This window comes from Cydia strobilella, chromosome 10 (genome assembly GCF_947568885.1).
Source record: "Cydia strobilella chromosome 10, ilCydStro3.1, whole genome shotgun sequence".
In the NCBI taxonomy this organism is placed as follows: Eukaryota; Metazoa; Arthropoda; class Insecta; order Lepidoptera; family Tortricidae; genus Cydia; species Cydia strobilella.
The window spans coordinates 1,189,331-1,212,473 of record NC_086050.1 but is presented as its reverse complement, the minus strand read 5'-3'; the positions used below and the strand labels follow the sequence as shown (position 1 = coordinate 1,212,473).

The 23,143-nt window shown below is 37.4% G+C and overlaps 2 protein-coding genes across 4 annotated transcripts in view; one reads left to right on the top strand and one right to left on the bottom strand.

The window, feature by feature from the left end:
* Nucleotides 1-23,143, bottom strand: part of LOC134744837 (liprin-alpha-1) — a 226,811-nt gene that overhangs the window by 31,478 nt on the left and 172,190 nt on the right. For all 3 annotated transcript variants that reach the window (XM_063678756.1, XM_063678757.1, XM_063678755.1), the window contains exons 2-5: nt 4,663-4,764; nt 1,987-2,151; nt 975-1,049; nt 442-543 (exon numbers count right to left, since the gene is read on the bottom strand). In XM_063678756.1, the coding sequence (XP_063534826.1) occupies nt 442-543; nt 975-1,049; nt 1,987-2,151; nt 4,663-4,764 (444 nt within the window). The remainder of the gene's footprint in view (nt 1-441; nt 544-974; nt 1,050-1,986; nt 2,152-4,662; nt 4,765-23,143) is intronic.
* Nucleotides 1-23,143, top strand: part of LOC134744847 (regucalcin-like) — a 290,519-nt gene that overhangs the window by 221,926 nt on the left and 45,450 nt on the right. The gene's annotated exons all lie outside the window — the stretch shown is intronic.

Sequence of the window (23,143 nt, the reverse complement as noted above, 5' to 3'; positions counted from 1 at the left end):
GAACGCTGGAGTATCGATCCAGAGGCCGTGAGTTCAAGTCTCACCCAAGGCAGTAATTTTTCCACTTTTAAATTTATTCTAAGCTTAAAGGACGCTTAATTTCGTACCATGACCAGCCTGTTCATGTCTATCGCACGCGCGTAATTATATTGCTGCCCCGCCCATGATGCCGGCGGTCAATGACAGTGAGGTGGATAGCAATATAATTATGTGCGTGCGATAGAGATAGGAACAGGCGGGTCAATGTACAAAATTCCTCGCAACAAACGGCCTTTCAAATAGTAAAGTGCGGGCGTGATGAACTGAGTATTATCTATATTATCATATCAATATCGTATCAAGATGTGTTTTTTTTTTAATTCGAATGTGGATCGGATCCCATAATCCTCTAAGTCCATAGAGTGTGGTGTAGTTGTGTGTGTGTGTCGGGAAAGGACTGACCTTAGTTTGGAGTTGCTCGCCGTTCTGCTCTGGCGAGCCGGTGCTCACTGCACCATTCTCCTTGGGCCGCTCCGAGTCGGATCCCGATTTGTACTGTTGCAGCTGAAACATTATTAAAAATATGTGTGGATCACAAATAAGCTTTTGACAAAAATTACATTTTTGGTACAAACTTTTATTGCTGACTGTACTTTTCCTTCCACAGGCAAGTCATAATCATCGAGACAATTGTAAAAACCCCAAACACAATTAGATTGCGTTGTTTTATCACAGAGTTCCTATGGACACCAGTATGGCTACTCTAAGAGCGAACAGTATGTGCTTGCATGTTTTTTACGAATTAATTATGGACTTTTGTAAAACGAGAAGTAACCCTCGTTCAGTGGGGGTTTTGTTGATGATATCTGTTTCACATTAACATATTAATATTTACATTGTACTCGTAGCTTTTCAATTGCATAGTTCCATTGATTAGGCAGGGGTGGAACTCCTTTCATGCTAACTTTACACAAGAATGCAGTATTGTGACTTACTTCTTCTTTGGTTAACGCTAGTTCTTCTTCTAATGCTGTGTTCCTTTCTAACGCTACTCGTAACCGTTCCCGGACCTGAAACAGATTACAATCATGATAGTATTTATTTATATATTCATAATTTTGCTTGGGGTGTAGGAATCTGGTACAGAACAATCCAAGCTAGACCCTTGTGAATACCCTGGTTTCATTCTGCCAACCTCGCTAGAAAAGTGTTAGTCTCAGCTTTCAGAGTCCGGTCCGGACACATCCCTACAAGCAAGTTTCTGTGTATGATGGGCGTTAAATCGTCACCACTGTGTGTAAACTGTCAGAAGACTGATGACTTGTCTCATGTGTTGTTGGAATGCGTCCGGAGTTCGGACTTGAGAAAAATAATTTTTGGTAGTCTGGGCTCCATGCACAATGGACAGATCAATTGTTGGTTGGCAGAGCCTATATCAGACAAAACAATCAGAGTTTACCACTTTATTGACCTCTCCCTTGAGTTGGGAACTATGAAAGCACCCATGAGGCTGACATGTTCACCTAGTGTCCAAAGCCTCATTAAAAAACCAGATAAAAAATTATTTTGCTCGAGATGTTTACTGTATAAGTAGTACCATGAGTTTTATTTAATGCTGTCTAAAGTTCGCTCCCTCGCTCGGCGGAAGTCGGAACATAAGCCATTATAGATCTTTATGCTCCAGTGAGATAATGGCTTATCGAATTCGCCTTGAGGACTTCCACCTCGGAGGAGACTCCTGATTGGGCCGCCGCCGGTCATCTGAATATGGTCATGCATTAATAAACCTTATCTTTACAGTGTTAGTGTCGAGTTTACCTTCTCGTCCAATTCCTTGTGGTGCAAGAAGACTTGAGTGTCTTGAGGACCTCCACCTTGGAGACTTGATTGATGTGTGTTGGCGGCCACCGTCTATTTATGAACACTGCGTCGACACATCGTCAGCGCGATGTACGAATCGCGTCGGGCGGTAAAGCGCCATCTAACGGGAGATTGGGTAAACTTTACCTTCTCGTCCAACGCCTTGTGATGCTCGAAGAGACTCTTGAGGGCCTTGAGGACCTCCACCTCGGAGGAGACTCCTGATTGGGCCGCCGCCTGCCGCTTGACTACGGTCATGCGCAAGGAGCGCTCGTGACGAGACACTAGGCATTCTAGGTGCTCGAGTAGTAGCTGAAACAGAGAATTGAGAAAATTTATTATTATATTTAAAAATTACATAACGTCACTGTCATACTTCATAATTTTATCGACATCGACATAAAGTAGGGTTCAAGTTATTATTCGGGGGCGTTATGGCAGAATGTTCGCGATCCCATGACGTCTCCCATACGGCAATACGGGTAAAGCCGATGTGGGTTTAGTGGGTAGGACTTCTCCCCCTCTCGCTAAGAGAAAGGAATGGGAGATGGGAGTCCCACATAACCCCCAACGCCTCTCTAGGTCACAGGGGGTATACGTAACAGCATTAGCACATCGTTAAAAAAAAGGGTTCAAGTTATTCTCGCACTTTTTAAGTGTCAAACAAAATTGCACTCGTCAAACCGGGTTATGTACATAATAAATAGAAGATATAAAAAAGGTGTAAGCTTTTACAAAAGATACCGATCGTCTCGACTCCGGAGATTTGAAAATGACTTACGTCAGATAAGTAGACAACATCAATCTTCGGAAAAGGGGCAAAATCATCAATAAAGCTATTACAACCGAATACTTTCAAGCTGATGCATAAACGATGGATTCCCTGCGTGAAACACTTCCAATCCATCTTTACCTACTAAGGGGCTTTGAGGTTATTCCGTAGTTACGGAACACACACAGAGTTGTGTAATCCCGGAATTTTTAAAATCCTCATATCAAAGATAGATATAATATAACTCCGTAATAGATGGATACAGTCTAAGGAAAAAACGTGCCTCAAAAATCACGAAAATTTGATTCTCGATCAGAGGGCGCCACTAGTTTTGGCCTACTCTCGTATAGAGGGCTTTGACGGTTTTGTTTATTATTATGAAAGAACATGGGTCAAAATCATATAAAAATAATTAATGCAAATAAAAAATCCATTTATCCATATTTAAATTCATTTTAACGTATTTTTATAAATCTGCATTTTTAGTTTTAAAGTATGTCGATAGATGGCAGTGAATTTACAGCAGTTACAACATTTACTATGACAGTACCACTCTATCTTATTATATCCTCTTTGCTAATATTATTAATGTGAAAGTAACTCTGTCTGCTTGTCTGTCTGTGTGTGACCTATTCCTACATACGTCCCACTGCTGGGCACAGGCCTCCTCTCATACGCAAGAGGGCTTGGGCTATAGTCCCCACGCTGGCCCAATGCGGGTTGGGGACTTCACATACACCTTTGAATTTCATCTTTAAAACCAAACTTTGTTTTAAAGATGCGGTAAAGATAATAATGACACAGCAGGCGTTCTACATGACATTAAAGCTCTCCAAGGGGCCTCTACGTGTTGGATCTATATCCCCACGCAAGCCTATCAAAAGACCGGAATTTATAGGCTCGTGAAATCTAAGGAGATACAGCTATCATAAGCATAACAGTTGCCCAATGTGATAGCAAATATTAATCTAGATGTACATATACAATTATTTTTAAGAAGATAATTAAAAAAATGTGACTTTATTGAAGTCATTTTCAGAAGAACATATCAGAATAACCCCGAAACACCTCACTACATAATGCAAACGTAAATCTAGAAAACTCCTTAGTCTAGACTCGTCTTGAATAATGCAAGATGGGTGAAAATCTCTAAAGGGCTTGAGAAAGTGGCGAATCTATTTTGTAGACACCCCAGTCGACAAATAGAGGTTTACTTGATAAATAAGCAGGCACTTTTGGGTATTATTTTAGTTAAAATGTAAAATAAAATGGCATAACTATTATAAATAACATTTAGCGCGACATATTTCGAATGCAACGGCTATTTATCTTCAGGTTTATGTTAATTATGTATTTTAGTGTTTTTATCTCCGTGTCGCGTCGCACAGAGAGTCGTATCGGCAAATATAGTTACCATACTTAGTTTTCCATAACATCTCAATTCAAAATAGTCTGCAATCGTTTTAGTCAACATTCCGTTTAATAATTCTACGTTCAGTCTACACCAAACCAAGTAGACTAAATAATTAACTATGTTAAAAGCCTACAGTTCCAGACGTCATTCAAAAATAGATTATCAATAGTGAGAAATTTGCAATTTTTGGGTCTCACTTTCTCTAAAGCCAATGCCAATGGAAGGAAAAGAGACAGATTTACATTGCGGACAGTTTTGGAAATAAATAATTCAGTCGCTCAACAACATCCTTAGGTACCTACGTAATATCAAAGAGCATATAATAGGATTGGTAATATTTTGTCGCGAATGGATCGGATTGTGAGTTTGTGTTATTCCCATTCCAATCTAGAGATGTGTAGTCAGAATCAACAGTAGCGAGAACATCTGATACCGTCTTCATTTTTCAATAGTAGTTTATGTGACTGCTACATAATGAAAGGCATTAAAATACGAGTGTAGTTTATGAAACGAGCTGAAAGCGAGGGTTTTAATGCTGATTTATCATCTGCCACTGCCCTAACACATACATTCTCTCATGTACACAATTACGCCCATAATATCCGTACTGGAGAAACAATTAACTAATCGGACTCACCCTGGTGTTGTTTCTCTCCGCCTTGAGCTCTGAGATCTCCTCCTCTCGCTCTAACAGCTGCTCCCGCGCTTGGTTGAGCTCTTTCGTGAGCGTAGCAAACTCCTGCGAACAAAGAAATCTACTATTAATACCCATGTTGATGTAGTCATAGTCTAAAAAGATGGTATGACCAAATCCGCGCCAATGATAACGATGCGAGGTGGAGGGGTTCGAAAGATGTTGATTAAACAGTACTTATAAATAGGTAAATCATAGGAGCTTCATAACCTTGTACCTTAGATCAGTACATCCCGACCAGTAACGCCACAATTATTTTATATTAATAAAAGAAAAAATGGAAAAAATTGTACTATCGCTCGAAGACGTATCTGCTTGATAAAAATTAGTTCAATAACGCCTTTTCTATGGAACGACGCAAAATCCCAGGCAGTGCGAAAAGTTTTATCAATAAACGAAGCTCCTGGTGAGACTACAAACTAGTAGATTGTAAAACAAGGGCATAAATTGAATTTACCAAATATAGTCAAGGATAAAAATGGACATTTATGCCTGAGTTATATACACTACTTTTCACTTCGATTGTGAGTAAAATATACAAAAATATACAATATTGTAGGTTATTTTACCGTATTTATTCAATACAAGAAAATTGTACTCGGGCCGGTCGGGGGCGCGGGGCACGCCGGTCGGGACTTAGGGAGCGCGCCGGCAGGGCTGGCAGTTTGTATGGCAGATTTTGGACTTAATTGCCATGTAATAGATTATTTTACTTTATGCTCTAGAACATAACAAGCAACTTTATGTCGTCTACGCACGACTTAAAGTAGAACTTTGCGAGCATGAGGAGTGAAAAAGGTATTTTATTAGAAAAAAATCTAAAATATGTATATATTACGGTACGGTAAGGGCGTTGTATTGTTTGAGGTAAGATTATACTAAACAATATAACGCCTCTAAGAATAATGATTGCACGTATTTTCTTTTCTTCAAAGTAAACGCGACACCAACACGAAAAGTTTCAATGAATTCTGAATTGCATCCAGAGCAATTCTGTTATCCTCCATTAGACATTAGGTACAGTTGTTTGGAACACGCCGAGAAAATACTGATTGTACAACATCAATAAAAGAGGCAAACGAACGCTATTGAGTTTTCAAAACATGATTGGAAACTACTATAAACAATTGAAAAGCGGGGATTTGAGGCTCGCGGGAAATCTGGAAGAAGAAAGGAATAACAGTCTCGTAAAAAACCGGCTTTGTTCAAGTTTGAACTTAAGTAGTAAGAGTTAGAGTTGACTTTCGAATGTATATTCGTGTAAGATACGATCTTGTTATGGACAAAGGTGCAGAGGCGTCTTTAACTTTCTTGTGGAATTAATTGTGCTTTGAGGTTTTTTAATGAAATATTGCTTCTGAAAGATGTAATGTTTTATAGGTTTTTACCTATAAAACATAGCTCCTGTTATATGTATGGATAGAAGTTCCTTTGTTTAAAATTTGTAATATGACGTAATATTTGCAGACTCATTTATACTCTGCTTAGAAAGATAAAGAATTCTGTTATCTTATAGGTAATTTATTACTTCGAAGATTCAACAGGAACAGTCGTGTCGTTATTTGGAAACTTTACACAACTACATGAATGATTAGCCAAGTTTGTTTACCTAGAAGGAAAAAAGACAATTTTGTATCCCCTTCTAACAATTGGACGAATACGATCCATCTTCCAAAGAAAGAAGTTTAAATTTTATTTATACATTCTTGTGAGTTACGACAAATTTTATTAAGTATGCCGATTTAAAGTAAAACATCACTGTTATCATGTTTTAATACTTAAATGAGGTTGTGTACATATTACCCATTAGGGAGCAAAGTAGGCACATTTTTCGGTACTGCTTAAGTGCTGCGGCGCGGCATTGCTGCCGCAAATGTCAGAAATCCGGGCATAAACATTGATCTTGACATTTGACCGTAATGTAGCGCCTCAATTCTATGCCGCATACTGCAGCAGGAACGCTGGCGTGGGCTGAATCCGAATGGTACCTTAACCCTTCCACATTTATGTACGGGTCCATTTAATACTCTGGCTCTCGATTATGGATATTGCCTTCCTTTCCTTCCTCCCTTTTTCCTTCCTTTTTTTCCTTTAGGGCTCAAAAGGCAAGACCTTTAGAATAAAAGCCTCTTTGATTTACTCTTCAAAGGAAGGAGATTGTCGTGTTGTTCGTACTTTTGCGTTATTTGGGAATTGATCTGGGATTTTGGAGTATCACACGCGTATTTTTATTTGAAGCACATCTTGATATTTTTGGGAGTATTATTACGCGTGCTAAATTAGAATATTGGAAAAATGAATATAATATTAAAATGTAACTGTTCTTCGATAACTTCGATAAGACTTCGATACGGTTGGATATCTGAGTTTCGTCGCTTCGCTCGATACATGTAGGTATAGAGAACATAAAGTTAAAAAATTGCGTTTATTTTTTTATATTAAATAATATTTTTTTAAATCTTTATTGCACAAAAGAAAAGGCTGTCGGACAAAAAACGCATTTAATGCCAAAAGGCATTCCCTACCAGTTAACAGATGGCTGATGATTTTTTAGATACACGGTTAACTATACACATATATTTAAATTATCTTTGTATTAGATTCATGACGTAATTATTGGACTAATAACGGTGAGCAGTCTAGACAACAAATACAGACAAATATACAAAATAGAGCGCTTACACAAGGAAAGACAATTTTATAATATGAATATTGCACAATAATTTATTTATTATAATACATTTATTAATGATTTCATGTGTAATTAGAATAATTGTTTTATGACCTGATATTTTTTTAGATAAATTAATAATTTGCTACATACAATACAATAAAAAATATAATAATAAAATGTTATGAGTAAGCTATTGATATGCTGTGCCCTTACAGGGTCCATGTGAGACATTGTATATTATAATTTACATCTATACTGTACCATGGTTGCAATAAAGAATTATGAATTATGACAGTAGAAAGTACATACAAAAGAATGTCAAGCTAATGTTGAGACTGAAATGAATCTTTATGACGTCATTATTATTAAATTTCGTAAATGTCTGCGGAAATTTGCGTTTAAATAGGAAATTCATCTTTGGAGTAATTTATTGGTCCTTTGTCGGGTCCGAGCGGGTCCACCTACGATTCTATCAGGGGATTTATGAAATAAATAGGTTTCGAAACAGGCAAATATAAGCGAATGGATTATGACGTGAGTTTAAGCAGGCTTTAAATAAACTCTTTACACTCGAGGAAACGCAATTAAAATAAGTAACTTATTATTCAATTCTCATAGAAATTAACCGGTTGTTTTAAAAATATTAATTGAAATATCCTCCAAAATTATGAGATGGGAATTATGTAAGTATACATATTATATTCATATTATGCATCAATGTTTAAATCAATACACAATTTTTGTGGGTTATCTTCCTTCAATTCGATGTATGTACAAGAAGTCAGCGATACGTTTTTCAGGTATAACTCATGTACGAATTGAAGGCCAATGTGAATTCATGTGGCTACATAATTATTGAGAATCAGTAAAAAGTTATGACAAATATTAGTACCTAATAATGAATAATACCGAAGGCAGCTGATTTCTGTTTGTGTCCAGTTGACGAAGCCTGCGAAGTTGATCACTAACAATGTAACAATGATATCCCATAATATTTATCCTACTTATTAATGATATGTAACATAAAATGTGACGTTTTCAATCAAAAGGTACCACATTGTCGCTTGTCGATAAGGTTGATTTCAAATTAAAGCTATATGGAAATAGCGCCTTATTGACAACCGACAATAACTACCCTTTTGATTGAGAATGGTACAAATAGGCTATAAATATAAATATGATCGTCGCTGATAAAGTGATAAGTGATAACAACTTCGTGACCCAACTAATGGCAACTAGATTATCGTAGAATAAACCAGCGGCCTAATTTAGACCGGCTGCTCACTGGCCACGGGGCTCCTAGTTAGGGTAGGGTTGGCAGGCAATGCGCTTTGCGATTGAAAGATACAAAGAGGGCTTACACAATGTTACCTATATAATTTATGGAATAGTGTCCCATAATGGCAAAAAAATACCAAGTCGTATTCAAATTTCAAAAATATATGCACAGCAGGAATATGCGAATGCGAGCGAAATTCACTGAGACTGGTGTCAACCGATGATGGTCTTATCGGAAGATCAGCGCTGGAAGTCGCCAGCAGCATGCTGAGATGCGGCCATTTTGTGACACTTTATTTTCACCACGTTCTTTTAATGTATGTCTATTGTCTCTGTGTTTACGAATGAAAACTATTCTATTCTATTCTATTCTAAACAACGAGTGTGAGGAATAGGAAATTATTTACCAAATTCTTGTGCTAACTGGTAACCCTTGGGCGTGTCAGCCCACCCCCGAAGGGGGGTGTCATCAGCCACTGGTCTCCCGCGGCGCGGTAACAAGCGGTAGTGATAGACTATCGAATTGATAGTTCGGGTTTTGTTTTAGACTCGAAGGAATCATAGCGTTGTTTAAATAATAAATAAATAAATAAATATAGGACATTCTTAGACAGATTGACTAAGTCCCACGGTAAGCCCAAGGAGGCTAGTGTTATGGGTACTCAGACAATGATATATATAATATATAAATACTTAAATACATAGAAAACACCCATGACTCAGGAACAAATATCTGTGCTCATCTCATCACACAAATAAATGCCCTTACCGGGATTCGAACCCAGGACCATCGGCTTCACAGGCAGGGTCACTACCCACTAGGCCAGACCGGTCGTCATGATCGGTCGTTGTTTGCTACTTGAAACTATGAGGATCCAGCTTCGAATTTATAGCCTTATAGGTTACAATTACATTACAGTTCTCTAGATTTATCGAACATGACAAGAGAAATGTACCCTTTCAAACATCATTTTTAAGTTGTCTTCTTGAAATCAGGAAACATAATATAATATCTTTTTCATCCTTCGCTTGCTCTTGTCCCATTCCCTTGGGGTCGGCGCGGCAATTTTCTTCCATACTTTTCTGTCGCCAGCCATCTCATCCACGTCATTTCATTTCATATCATCTTTCACACAGTCCATCTTTTACTTGGTTTGTCATTCCTCTTGCAACCCTCCACATCTATTAATACAGGGGGTATACAGTTTTGAATGATTCACGGTTAGTTTCACTAGACTTATATTGACCGGGATATGGACCGACAACACAAAACAACAAACACAAAACAAAACAACAATACAAAAGGTAATCACGGTCCATATCCCGGTCAGTATAAGGACAGGGGATATATCTTTCCGAAGTCGGTTAATGAATGAAATAACCTCGAACACCCTTAGAGTTTAGTAAAGACTCGAGTGGAATTTCATTAGCGACACCCCACTGACCGCATTCAAACCGATGTACCAACAACACAGTTAACTGATCTTACGTCGACCTTATGTCTTTGTATTAAGGTTTATGAATTGTGAGTTAATGCTGGGGTCGATGATACAAGGATTCCGGTCACTATTGCTTAGGTCGAGCTTTGAAAGTTGTTGCTGTTGATCGTCATGATTATTTGTACGCACAGTCGCCGTCAGATATATCGGAGCGGCCTAGGTGCTCACAAATATCTGAACACGCCTCTATTGTCAAGGCAATAAATGCGATTTCAGATATTTTTGAGCACCTCGGCCGCTCCGATATATCTGACGGCGACTGTACAAGTAGAACATATACGACTCCGTTAGTATTAGGTATAATCAAATACAACTAATGAATAGGTATTTGGTAACCATCCATGAAATCCTAAACCATCACAAGACCGTGTAGATTAATTGCTAAACCGCATATCACATAATAACATTTTGTTTCAAGTGTGGCATAATGGCATCACAAATTTTCAGATTTGATTTTAATTTGATACTATTCTCGGGGCATCTCGCTAACGGTTGTATTATACATACAATGATTGGCGTAATTGGGGCATTTTCTATGAAAAGGGACCTTAATGTCGATGGCGCTTACGCCGCACAGCGTCGCGCGGCATTGTATTTATATCGTAGCATCGTTTATAATTGCGTAAGCGCCATCGACAATAAGGTCCCTTTTTATAGAAAATACCACAATTATGATAAGTTTTGAATGTCAGTAGGATTGCATGTAGTTTAATTTGGTAGTTTTCCCAACGTCCAGAGAAAACCGTTTAAGCCGCAGCCCTTGAAACAATATTTTAAAACCCGGATTTTAATTGGTCGCTACGAGCGGGCGGGATATGGCGAAATCAATTTCCGATCGAGACTAAAAATATAAAGATAGAGACTGAAAATATAAGAGAAACTGAAAATATACGGACGAAACAATAACAGTCGATTTGCTGTTTCATTATTTTTATATGATGAGCTTTAGAATAAGCGAGCGCACGATACTCTTAATTTTTATATTTCTAATATTTATATAACAGGAATACTTATACTTATTCTTATATAGTCAAGGTCTAAAATATCGCCACAAACAAAGCGCCAAAGAAATACACACCCTTATTATTGCCTAGATATTAAGACAAATATTTTTGTTTATTTATCCATCATATTTTATATGTGATTCGTTTACGCGACTCATTGTGGCTCGTATATTCTACTTTACTGTAAGAATTTTTTTTTATTGATTCTAAAAGAAGATAACAAAATTACACAAAAAAAATAACAAAATGATTTTGTTCAGTCTATGCACAGTTAATAAAATGTGTATTTTTAACATTTTAAAACACTATATACTTATTAAAAAAATTAAAAGTTAGTTTTTGCAATTATTTTTTACCCGACTACGGTAAAGCAAAAGTTTATGATTTTGATCGGTATGTACGTGGTTTTATTTTCCTTTGAGCAGTAAATTAAATTAGGAAGGGCAAAAAACTATAGTCTGTCAAGCTATTTCCGTCAGTAGGAAGAAATCGGCAACTTGTCGGCCAATACAAAAATTTAATTTCGCGCCTTTTTCTACGGACAAAGTTGATTGACAGACTATATTTCTACTAAAAGGTTAATATTTTCCATTAGGAAATAGTAACACACAGTCACGTCATGTCACGTCAACATCAAACTTTTTATACAACGTGTAAACGAATACTTTTCCTCGCCCTTTCCTTTTTCAGCTCGAATGGATACTGGAAACTTCCTACCTAACTAATGCCCACTGTATACTTTTGTTTTGAGTTACCGGTGTTGCCATTCATAAAAGTTTTTTCAAGATGGCGGACGCGAAAAATGTAACTTGGCTCTTTGATTTAATCATTCCTCTCTCGATGTTTTTTTGATATAGCAGTTGTAAGAATAAGTGTTGGAATTAATGAAATGGAAACGAATAAAGATAATGAAAAGATAAACGCTTTGATTTGATAGCAAAGGCCGAAGCAGGATAAGGAAAGAAAAAATGCCCTTTTATGATTAAGCTGTTTTTTTTTCTATAGTTAGGGGGCGTTCAAATATTACGTAACGCAATTTGTGAAGACTTTTTACATTACCTGCAATAAGGCGGTGTGAACACGGCACGCGCACACCGTCCCGTTCTTGCCGCACGGCGCGCCGAGCCACGCGCACGCGCCGCCGCGCCGCATCGCAAGCGCACATGTCCGCTACGCCACTGTTTTTTGCTGTCGCACTGCTTTTTGCACTGTTGCGCTGCTTCTTACACTTTTGTATACATTTTTACACGGCTGTGATGCTTTTTACACTGTATTACCGATTTTTTTCACTGCTGTGCTGCTTTTTATACGCACTAATTTAAGATCAGATAAATTCAGTTATTGTTTGGTAATTTTTTTTTATACGTATGTAGATATTTTAACGTTACACTTAATTTTGATTATTGTAAACTGTCAGAAACGTATAAACGAAATAAAAAGAAATAACGAACGAAACGATATAAATATTTTCATAAGAAAGTTATTAATTTGTTCTTAGTTAGAGTGTCAGAAAATTAGTGTTACAATGAGTTTTCAGCTTTTTGTTCTCACTAAAAATATGCTTTGATTGTCCGAGATGCAAATTACGAATAACCGCAGTTTACTACGTAAGAAAGGATTCTGAAAAGGATCACATTCAGTAAATACGTCGCTACGTTCTTGTCAGCTTCTTTTATGGTTCATCTACATATACACTGCTCGATTTGAACTTCAAGATACATCAAATATTACGTCTAGATACGATATGGATCAGACGTCAGTGCCAAAAGTGACGTTTCTTCAAACAAAAACGTCACTTACACTGACTTATCTAATCCATATCGTATCTAGACGTAATATTTGACGTATCTTAGTTAGAATCGGGACGTCAAATTTATCTATCCATACTACCAAAGATAGATATAACTCCGTAATAGATGGATACAGTCTAAGGAAAAAACGTGCCTCGAAAATCAAGAAAATTTGATTCTCGTTCAGAGGGCGCTACTAGTTTTGGCCTACAGTCGTATAGATGGCGTTGACGGTTTCGTTTGTTATTTAACAATTTTAACGCATATCAGTGAAAGAACATGGGTCAAAATCATAAAAATAATTAATGCAAATAAAAAAAATCATTTATCTATACTTAAATACATTCTATCGTATTTTTATAAATCTTAATTTTTAGTTTTAAAGTATGTCGACAGATGGTAGTGAATTTACTGGGGTTACAAAATTTACTATGACAGTACCGCTCTAGTATAAGTTACTCTATGATACTACTTAATATTATAAATGCGAAAGTGTGTCTGTCTGTCTGTTACCTCTTCACGCTTAAACCGCTGAACCGATTTAGTTGAAATTTGGTATAGAGATACATAGTTTGAGTCCCGGGGAAGGATATAGGGTAGTTTTTATCTCAGAAATCATCCTTTAAGGGGATGAAAAGGGGGGTGGAAGTTTGTATAGGAAATCGATAAAAAGCAGATTGGATAAAAAATAAGCTACTCAAATTACTAACTCCACGCAGACGAAGTCGCGGGCAAAAGATAGTAGCCCATAAACAGAGAAGTAATAGAAATAAGGCAACAATATTGATAAAGTACTTAAATGCAATAAACGAGTCGGTACGAGGCGCGGCCCAGCGGGCGTCCGTATTAACATGTAGGCTGCTCGTTGCGATCATTGAGGCAATGCTGTATATAGACGACATTCGAATAAAACGTTTTTATTAATACTTACTAGCATAGTAATATACAGACGAAGTTATTTATTTATTGTTAGTCTTTAGCACAGAATAAGTAATAGTATTATCATACAGAACGGCCACGCACCGCCCCGCCCCGATTCGAATTACCTCGCCCCGCGACAGCAGATTGACGGCCGTTTGCCGGCCGCTCAGTACTATTTTTAAGCAACTTACTCACACTAGGACGCATGGCGCGTGTACAGACGTGCCGTTCACACATAGAAACGCAAGTGATTTTTGATGTATAGCGTGTCCGCCCTGTGTCTTTAGTCCCTAATTCTAGGCGCGTATATAACTAAACATCCAACTTATCGATGAGCGAGATAAAGATAAGCGAATCTAACTTGTTACATTTAAGTTGAATTGGAACACAAATAACATTATTAGGTTGGTCGTTTCGACTCATAGAGGCAACGGCGTGATTCGGGAAATGAATTAGAGATTCACTAGATATGAAATAGTAAAGATGTGACGTCCCACGGGTAGGTAAAGGTACCTTATGGCGGCTGGCGCTTACAATATTAATTGGAGCGGCGTTAATAATAGCGTAAGCGCCAACCTACCCGTAGGACGTCACATATCTTTACTATTTCATATCTAGTGACTAATTCATTTCACGAATCGCGCCGAAAGACTAAATGTGTTTATTACTAGTTTATTAAGTATATTCCCGACAGTTAGGTATTTTCGGTGAGTTCGGTTAAGAAATTGGAACGGGTGCCGACTTGACCGGGTTGCCTAGAGGTTATGACGTGAGCCACGAAAGCTGAAGACGTCGGTTCGAATCCGGCTTCGACCCGCGAGGCGCGTAGCCGCGTATATACATATTACATGTGGAACTCTTGTACAGATAATATGAAAAATTCAAATCAATACCTACACGAAAAATATGGAGAGTAATATCCTGATACTGATATTATTTTTAGCAAACAAACGAAAGCGTATGAGATAGAGGTAAAGATGTAGGAGGCTTTTTCCAATGTAACCCGATATCAGTAATGGAAATAACACATTTGTTTTGTATGATGAGCATTGAACATTATGAATATGGAAATACGTGTTTATCATCTAGTTAGGGTTCCGTACCCAAAGGGTAAAAACGGGACCCTATTACTAAGACTCCGCTGTCCGTCTGTCTGTCACCAGGCTGTATCTCATGAATCGTAATAATAGATAGACATTTGAAATTTTCACAGATGATGTATTTTTGTTGTCGCTAACAAATACTAAAAAGTACGGAACCCTCGGTGCGCGAGTCCGACTCGCACTTGGCTAGTTTTTAGGGTTCCGTACCCAAAGGGTAAAAACGGGACCCTATTACTAAGACTCCGCTGTCCGTCTGTCCGTCTGTCTGTCTGTCTGTCACCAGGCTGTATCTCATCAGCCGTGATAGCTAGACAGTTGAAATTTTCACAGATGATGTATTTTTGTTGCCGCTATAACAACAAATACTAAAAAGTACGGAACCCTCGGTGCGCGAGTCCGACTCGCACTTGGCTAGTTTTTAGGGTTCCGTACCCAAAGGGTAAAAACGGGACCCTATTACTAAGACTCCGCTGTCCGTCTGTCTGTCTGTCTGTCTGTCACCAGGCTGTATCTCATCAGCCGTGATAGCTAGACAGTTGAAATTTTCACAGATGATGTATTTTTGTTGCCGCTATAACAACAAATACTAAAAAGTACGGAACCCTCGGTGCGCGAGTCCGACTCGCACTTGGCTAGTTTTTAGGGTTCCGTACCCAAAGGGTAAAAACGGGACCCTATTACTAAGACTCCGCTGTCCGTCTGTCTGTCTGTCACCAGGCTGTATCTCATCAGCCGTGATAGCTAGACAGTTGAAATTTTCACAGATGATGTATTTTTGTTGCCGCTATAACAACAAATACTAAAAAGTACGGAACCCTCGGTGCGCGAGTCCGACTCGCACTTGGCCGGTTTTTTATAACACCTGTAGGTACCTATTTACATTGAGGTAATATGTATACATTAGAGGCGGCCTCTCGAAGAAAATGTTTCCGCACCTCAATGAAGTGCATGCACTTCATTGCTACTGACTAGCTGCGCTTATTCTTTAGCTTAGCAAAGATAGATATAACTCCGTAATAGATGGATACAGTCTAAGGAAAAAACGTGCCTCGAAAATCACGAAAATTTTATTCTCGATCAGATGGCGCCACTACCTTTGGCCTACTCTCGTATAGAGGGCGATGACGGTTTCGTTTGTTATTTAACAATTTTAACGCATATCAGTGAAAGAACATGGGTCAAAATCATATAAAAATAATTAATGCAAATAAAAATAGTACATTTTGATACAAGTGTGCTAAGTTGGTCATTACACACGAGGCGATATTGTGCGCACGAGCTGTAAGCGAGCGCGCAATAAGAAAGCCGATGTGTGTAATGACCAATGCACACGCGTTTCATACGACGTTTTTCAACACACTTGCGAGAAAAAAAAAGACACTTTCATATTAATCAAATTTTAAAACAGTTAGTATTGTGTGTTTCATCTGTCATACTCGTACTGCCGGCCGGCCCTCGCTCGCAGGCGGTCGGGCGCGCCCGTGCCCGCCAGTCCGACCAATTAAAGAAGGCTCCCTTTCCATACATATTACTAGCAATCAGTTAGCTTCTTAACTCAGTCGGATAATATAATGAAAAAGCACGAGTGGAATAATACACTGAAAGAGCACGCGTGTTTAATATCTAGGATTATGAGCCAAAAATCGGTGGAATAAAAACGTCGTTTTGAGCAAGTGTGTTGAAAAATCATTTATCCATATTTAAATACATTTTATCGTAGTTTTAAAATATTCATTTTCAGTTTTAAAGTGTGTCGAATGTCGATAGATGGCAGTGAATTTACTGTGGTTACAAAATTTACTATGACAGTACCGCTCTATCCTATTATATCCTCTTTGATCTTAGTGACAGACGTCAAACGCAAAAAAATGGCGGACACGGAAACGGTCGACAGCTTGTCTATACATATATGTCAGTGCCTATTTACGTCCTAACTATAGGTACGTACATTGATGACTATTAAATTATACAAGATTTTTTGATGCTGAACATTCTCAGTAGGTAGGTCAAGCCGGCCGTTTAGCTCGGTGCGTCTGAAGTGTGCCAATTACGCTGCCTCCTTTGGGGCTTGGTTAAAGCTGTTGGGAAATTACTGTGGGTTATAAAAGTGGCATATGCATGTAAGATTGTTATGTTTTATAAACTCCTTGCCATGGCTCAATCCAGTGTACATGATTTGTAGTGTAATTCTAAATTGACGCGGAGAAAATAAATTATTAAACATTTTTAAATTAAAGGAAGAAGGAAAAACTGTAACATAGTTTGAGAAAGTACTAAAAGTGTCCAAACATTTTAATTTTACAACGAAACCGCCACGATATGATAAAAATCACCATGTTAAATTTGCTAAAAACAAGAAAAAGAAAATATATGAAATAACGAAATGTAAAATTGCTTTCATGTTTTTCAAACCTAAAGTTAGCGGCATAAATATGGACTAACAAACGTTTGAGATTTGTCTTTGTTTAATTGGATATGCCACTCAACCAACAAGCAACCTGAAACCTTAATAAGAATGAAATGCAAATAAATGACAGGGACAGGACACCGAGTTCAAAGGTTTTTGATGAAATAGTTGGTCTGCGGCTCCGACAAAGCTGGGCCAATTATTGGCTTTTTTATTTATTTATTTTATTTAAACTTTATTGCACAAATTTACACAAGAAGAGTACAAATGGCGGACTTAACGCCTTGAGGCATTCTCTACCAGTCAACCATTGGGCTAAACAGAGACAGTTAGTTTGGTGCAGGATTGTAAAGAGTAAATATGAAAAAGATCCAAGTCAGACTACTATGATACTATATTTACACAAATATCCATAAAGAAAATAATAATATACCTACATATATACAAATTTAATATATATATAAATAAACATACATATATTTAATAATTATGTACCTAGTGTGAGACATCACGTAGACATTTAGTCGCGAATGTTCTCAAATAAATGCTTACGCAACTTGCTTTTGAATGTAAGCTTGCTCTGAGCTTGTCTGATAGGCAGAGGGAGAGCATTCCACAGCCGAACGACACAAAAAAAAACAATAGATGGAGGTTACTTCGACTTTATGGTTTTCAATGTTTATACATAGATAAACAATAAAGAAATATTTATTATTTATCTAATATTAATTAATATTTTGATGATTCTTCCTTGTTTGTTGAAATACAAATAAACGATTTTGATTTTGTAAATTAACACCAAAGGAGGTCGTAAGTACAAACGTACTCTTAATTGTCCATCGGTGGACCTTATATTTTTAACGAATTGATTCATCGGTTTTTAAGAAAATCAACATAGACACAAAATATATACAAATATGAAGTTTTGCTTCGTTGAAAATATTTTATAACTAACTGTCATTACACTCATTACAAAAACTTTACTTAACAAAGGTCCTTAGTATTATTATTGTATCTATTTTAAACAAGGGCCTGACACTCTTTGATAGAGAAAGATAGTCTTATTGCGATTCCTATAAGAGTGAGAGAAAATAGTGCCATGCTTTGTCCTTATCGGCGACCGGGTTTTTTTTCATGGTCGGGTTATGGCAGCATAGGTAGGAGGCGATGGCGAAATACCGAAATTTATAAGAGTGAAAGAGAAAAAGGATTATGCTGCCATACATTAACCTGTCAATACATGAATATGTCTTTCTCTTACCCCTGGTCGCTCGGTTTCATGTCTATAACTACTATACTATGTCTATTATTTTAAAGGAGCCGTGTCATTGTAAATTTTCGACAAAACAAAATCCCTTTGGTTTTGGCCATAGACATAGTATATACAAGTAGTTATAGACGCGCCACCGAGCGACCGGGGGTAAGGTAAGAGTAAGAATATTCATATAAAATTTGGGCAGCATAGGATTTTTTCTCTTTCACTCTTATAAATTTCGGTATTTCGCCATCGCCTCCTACCTATGATGCCACCCGGTCGGTGATAAGGACAAAGCATGGCACTATTTTCTATTTCCTCTTATAGGAATAGCAATAAGACTATCTTTCTCTATCAAAGAGTGTCAGGCCCTTTGGTTTCGGCCGATATTATTGTTATGCTCTTCAAGCTATCGTTTATTTGGACTGAAATGAATGCAAGCTGTCAGCGGCACGATTCAATTTGGGTTGGATTGGATGGTATGGTTTATGCAAAAAAGTGTGCACGTGAAGGTAAGGCCAGTCTAGTTTGAAATACCTAACCTCCTTTAAAAATATTTAGGGGAAAATACAGTTATTTTTTGTAGCTTGTAGGTATGCCACAAAAATATAATTGTAATTTCCCGTTTTATTCATAATACTTGACAAACCCTTGCCAAATTTAGTCTCTTTCGAACAAATGTCAAAATTACAGATACGTACAGTCGCCATCAGATATATCGGAGCGGCCGAGGTGTTCACAATATCTGAACACGCACTCTAACGCCCAGACAATAGAGGCGTGTTCAGATATTTGTGACCACCTTGGCCGCTCCGATACAAGCCGATGAAGGCGACTGTACAAATGATTACCGACGGCTTGTTAGAGTTGACAGACGTTTATGTGGCCATTAAACTATACATTTGAAACATATTAAAAAAACATTGAAAAAACATGCAGCTTAGGCTCAAACATTTCTCCTTGTATTTTTGTGAATTAGAAAGAGATAATATACATATCAAAAGTTCATGTTTTACGTTTTTGATTTATAAATAAAGGGGCAAGTTTATTGATCATTCAAAGATAATACAAATAGATTATATAACAGTACAATAATAAAGAAAACAAGGAAAAAACGATATTTAAATTAGTGTGCATTAAGACCACAACAATTCAATGAAACACCATCAATACTGCGCTTTGTGGCCCGCCATTTCATTGTTTACCTGCACTTTTGCTGGCTTTTTGAATTTGCAATAAAAATCCGTTTTCCATTGTCCATTGCGCAAATCGATTTTTCATAAATCGGTCTCGTTGTGATGCTAATTGATTAATTTTACGAGTTCTCTTCTTCCTCGCGTTGTCCCGGCACTTTGACGCGGCTCATGGGAGCCTGGGGTCCACTTGGCAACTAATCCCAAGAATTGGTGTAGGCTCTAGTTTTTTACGAAAGCGACTGCCATCTGATCTTCCAACCCAGAGGGAAAACTAGGCCTTATTGGGATTAGTCCGGTTTCCTCACGATGTTTTCCCTCACCTAAAACTCCTAAAAGAGACTGGTAAATATAAGTAAGTTCCGAAAAACTCATTGGTATTAATTTTATCAGTTAATGGAATTTAATGGAGGCTGCAGAGATTAATACAAATTTATTAGTTGGATTATATATATCGATTTATTCTTGCGCATATGCTACATGTTTAAACCTACCAAAATTTCACGTTCAAGCTGACATTTCCATGTTTTGTTGCTTGGTTACTAAGTCCATGCAGAGTTAGCTTGGTCCGACTGTGCGCAAACAATTTTACGGCTAGTTAGTCTGATAGAAAACAGTAAAAATAGCCTATGGACACTAGTAGTAGTTGTCCAAATATCTAGTCGTCACTAGATTTTTTATTTTAATTTTTACTTAAATAGTATAACGTAAGAAGTAACTTTTGATACATTTTATGCTAAATTCGGTCACAACTACATCCATTTATTTCTTATTATTAACAACCTAAACGGATATTATAAAGTGGCTATTAAGACAGTGACCAAATTATTTCCAACTGACTTAATACAGGCTTTACACTGTCCACTGAGACCGTCCTTAATTTACTAAAATCCCTCAATTTCCTACCCTATTCTGTACACAGCAAAGTCTAAATTTCCATGGGCCTAAGATTCCACAGAGTTGATATATTTCCCCAAAAGCAGGCTGAAACATTGGAATTCATTATATAAAGGTCACAACTTAACTTGATGTCTGCGAAAGACCTTTCCTTTTCCTATTATTTTTTTGACGGGCACTTACGATTCCGCGTATACCCAAAAAAAATAAATGTATGAAAAATAGTTTAAAAGACCATTTTTGAAATAAAAAAGTAATTTATTTAGAGGTACAGGTACATTAATCTGTTATTTAAATTATAATATATCGAAGACGCGTATATCAGTGGGTCCAGGCGTGGTCCGCACATATATGTTAGCGCTCGGCTTCCTTAAAGGGGCCCACTGACTATCAGTCCGCCGGACGATAACGGCCTGTCAGTTGTTCGGAACTGTCAAATTTTTGTTCTAACTGACAGGCCGATATCGTCCGGCGGACTGATAGTCAGTGGGGCCCTTAAGAGCGCTATTCGTAGTAATTTGTAACAGGAGGGCTGAGGTCTTAGGTGTAGAAAAGAAACTTCGTTGTAAGACACTAATATTTATCGTTTATTTGTACCTAACACACTTTTCAATCTATCAGCACTTTTGCTATTTTGGTAACAACAATACACTTTGTAAAACACTTTTGTTAGCACGGACTGTTCGGGTCTTACTTCTAACCTTAAGTGGCAGTGGGCGGGGCACATTGCTCGCAGAACTGATGGCCGGTGGTGCCGGAAGGTTCTGGAGTGGCGTCCGCGTACCGGAAGATGACCGGCATCAGTGACGTCACAATTCCGAATAACTGACAGGCCGATGTCCTCCGGCGGACTGATAGTCAGTTGGCCCCATTAGCAACCAAACCGCCGCGCCGCTCACCTTTGCCTAACCTTACATTAGTCGACGCGTCCGCCAACAGATCGGGTTACTAAAAGCTCCGCGCAGCCCTATCGCGAACTTAGTGCTTAACTTTTCTTAGGTGTAATTTATCTTTAAGGTAAGGGTTTCCTTATGCGTTAGCCGTTAGACTGAGTTCTTTGTTGGCAAAAGATTTTTATTTTTATTTTATTTAAGTATTTAAACTTTATCGCACAAATTTACGCAAAAAGAGTACAAATGGCGGACTTAACGCCTTGAGGCATTCTCTACCAGTCAACATTGGGCTAAACAGAGACAATTTGGTGTAGGATTGTAAATAATTGATATGAAAATAGACCCAAGTTGAGACTTCTATGATACTATACTTAGACAAATACAAATTTTAAATTTAAAGATAAAAAAGTTCGAAGTTAAAAAATATCTTGTTTTTTTTTTTAAATTATGTAGTAGATATGACATTACTCGCATCATAAGAGTGGGTGAAACAGAAACAGAAATTGATAATAAATGGGTGAAATGCAACAAAGATGTATAGAAAAATTCTTGATAAGTTAGATGCTTCTAAATGTCTAATGACTGTGTAAGTAGAAAAAATGCTCCTTCGAGTATTTGATGGGCCAACAATTGAGTTAAAAAGAAAACAATTGTTCAATTCAGGATTAAAATCAAAGACAAAATATACCTACTAAGATAAAGTAGTAGTAGTGGTAAAACTCTTTATTGTACAAAAAGAAACATAAAACAAGAGAAAAACGCATCATTTGTACAAAGGCGAACTTTATGATCAGCTACTTTGCTTAAAACAATACATATAAATACCTATTTTATTTACGGTCCAATTTCCAACTCACAGACAAAATACTTCCGTAACTTAACTAATGTTCCTATCAACGCACTTACCAGCCATTTAAAAAAAACGTTCGCTCATGAAAGCGCTGTTAAATATCCATCAAGTACAAGTCATTAAAAAAATTGTTTGCTCCTAAAGGCTTTGATATCCATCAAGTACAATGTGCAGCTGAAAATGCTGTAATAATAAAGGCAAGGCCGTCGACCTCGAGCAATAACCGCCGTGCATCGCGAAAGTGCATACAGTTCAGTTATTTTTGTGATAGACCTAAAATTTGAACAAAAATAAATTGGAAATGTGATTTCTTGGTAACTTCCGAGACAATTTAAGTAACGCTAGAGACGTGAAAAATGTGGGTCTAAAAGTTGATTCGCTCAACAGAAATCTCCTTAATGTCTTTGTTCTTACGTTTTGTTTTCTTCATTAACAATGTGGTCGAAAGCGTCGTTAATGTCGTTATCTTATTTTAAAATAAAAATATAAAGAAATAACCTCCTCTGTATTTTCAATAAAGCCTGTCAATTTATAAAATAATACAAGTCTTACAGCAACGGAACGCCAAAGAAGGAATCCGCAAACTTATTTTTAAAAATGGCAACACTGGCCTCCGCATTGCGCCGCACGGGCCATTATGTTACTTATTTTAACGAGCTG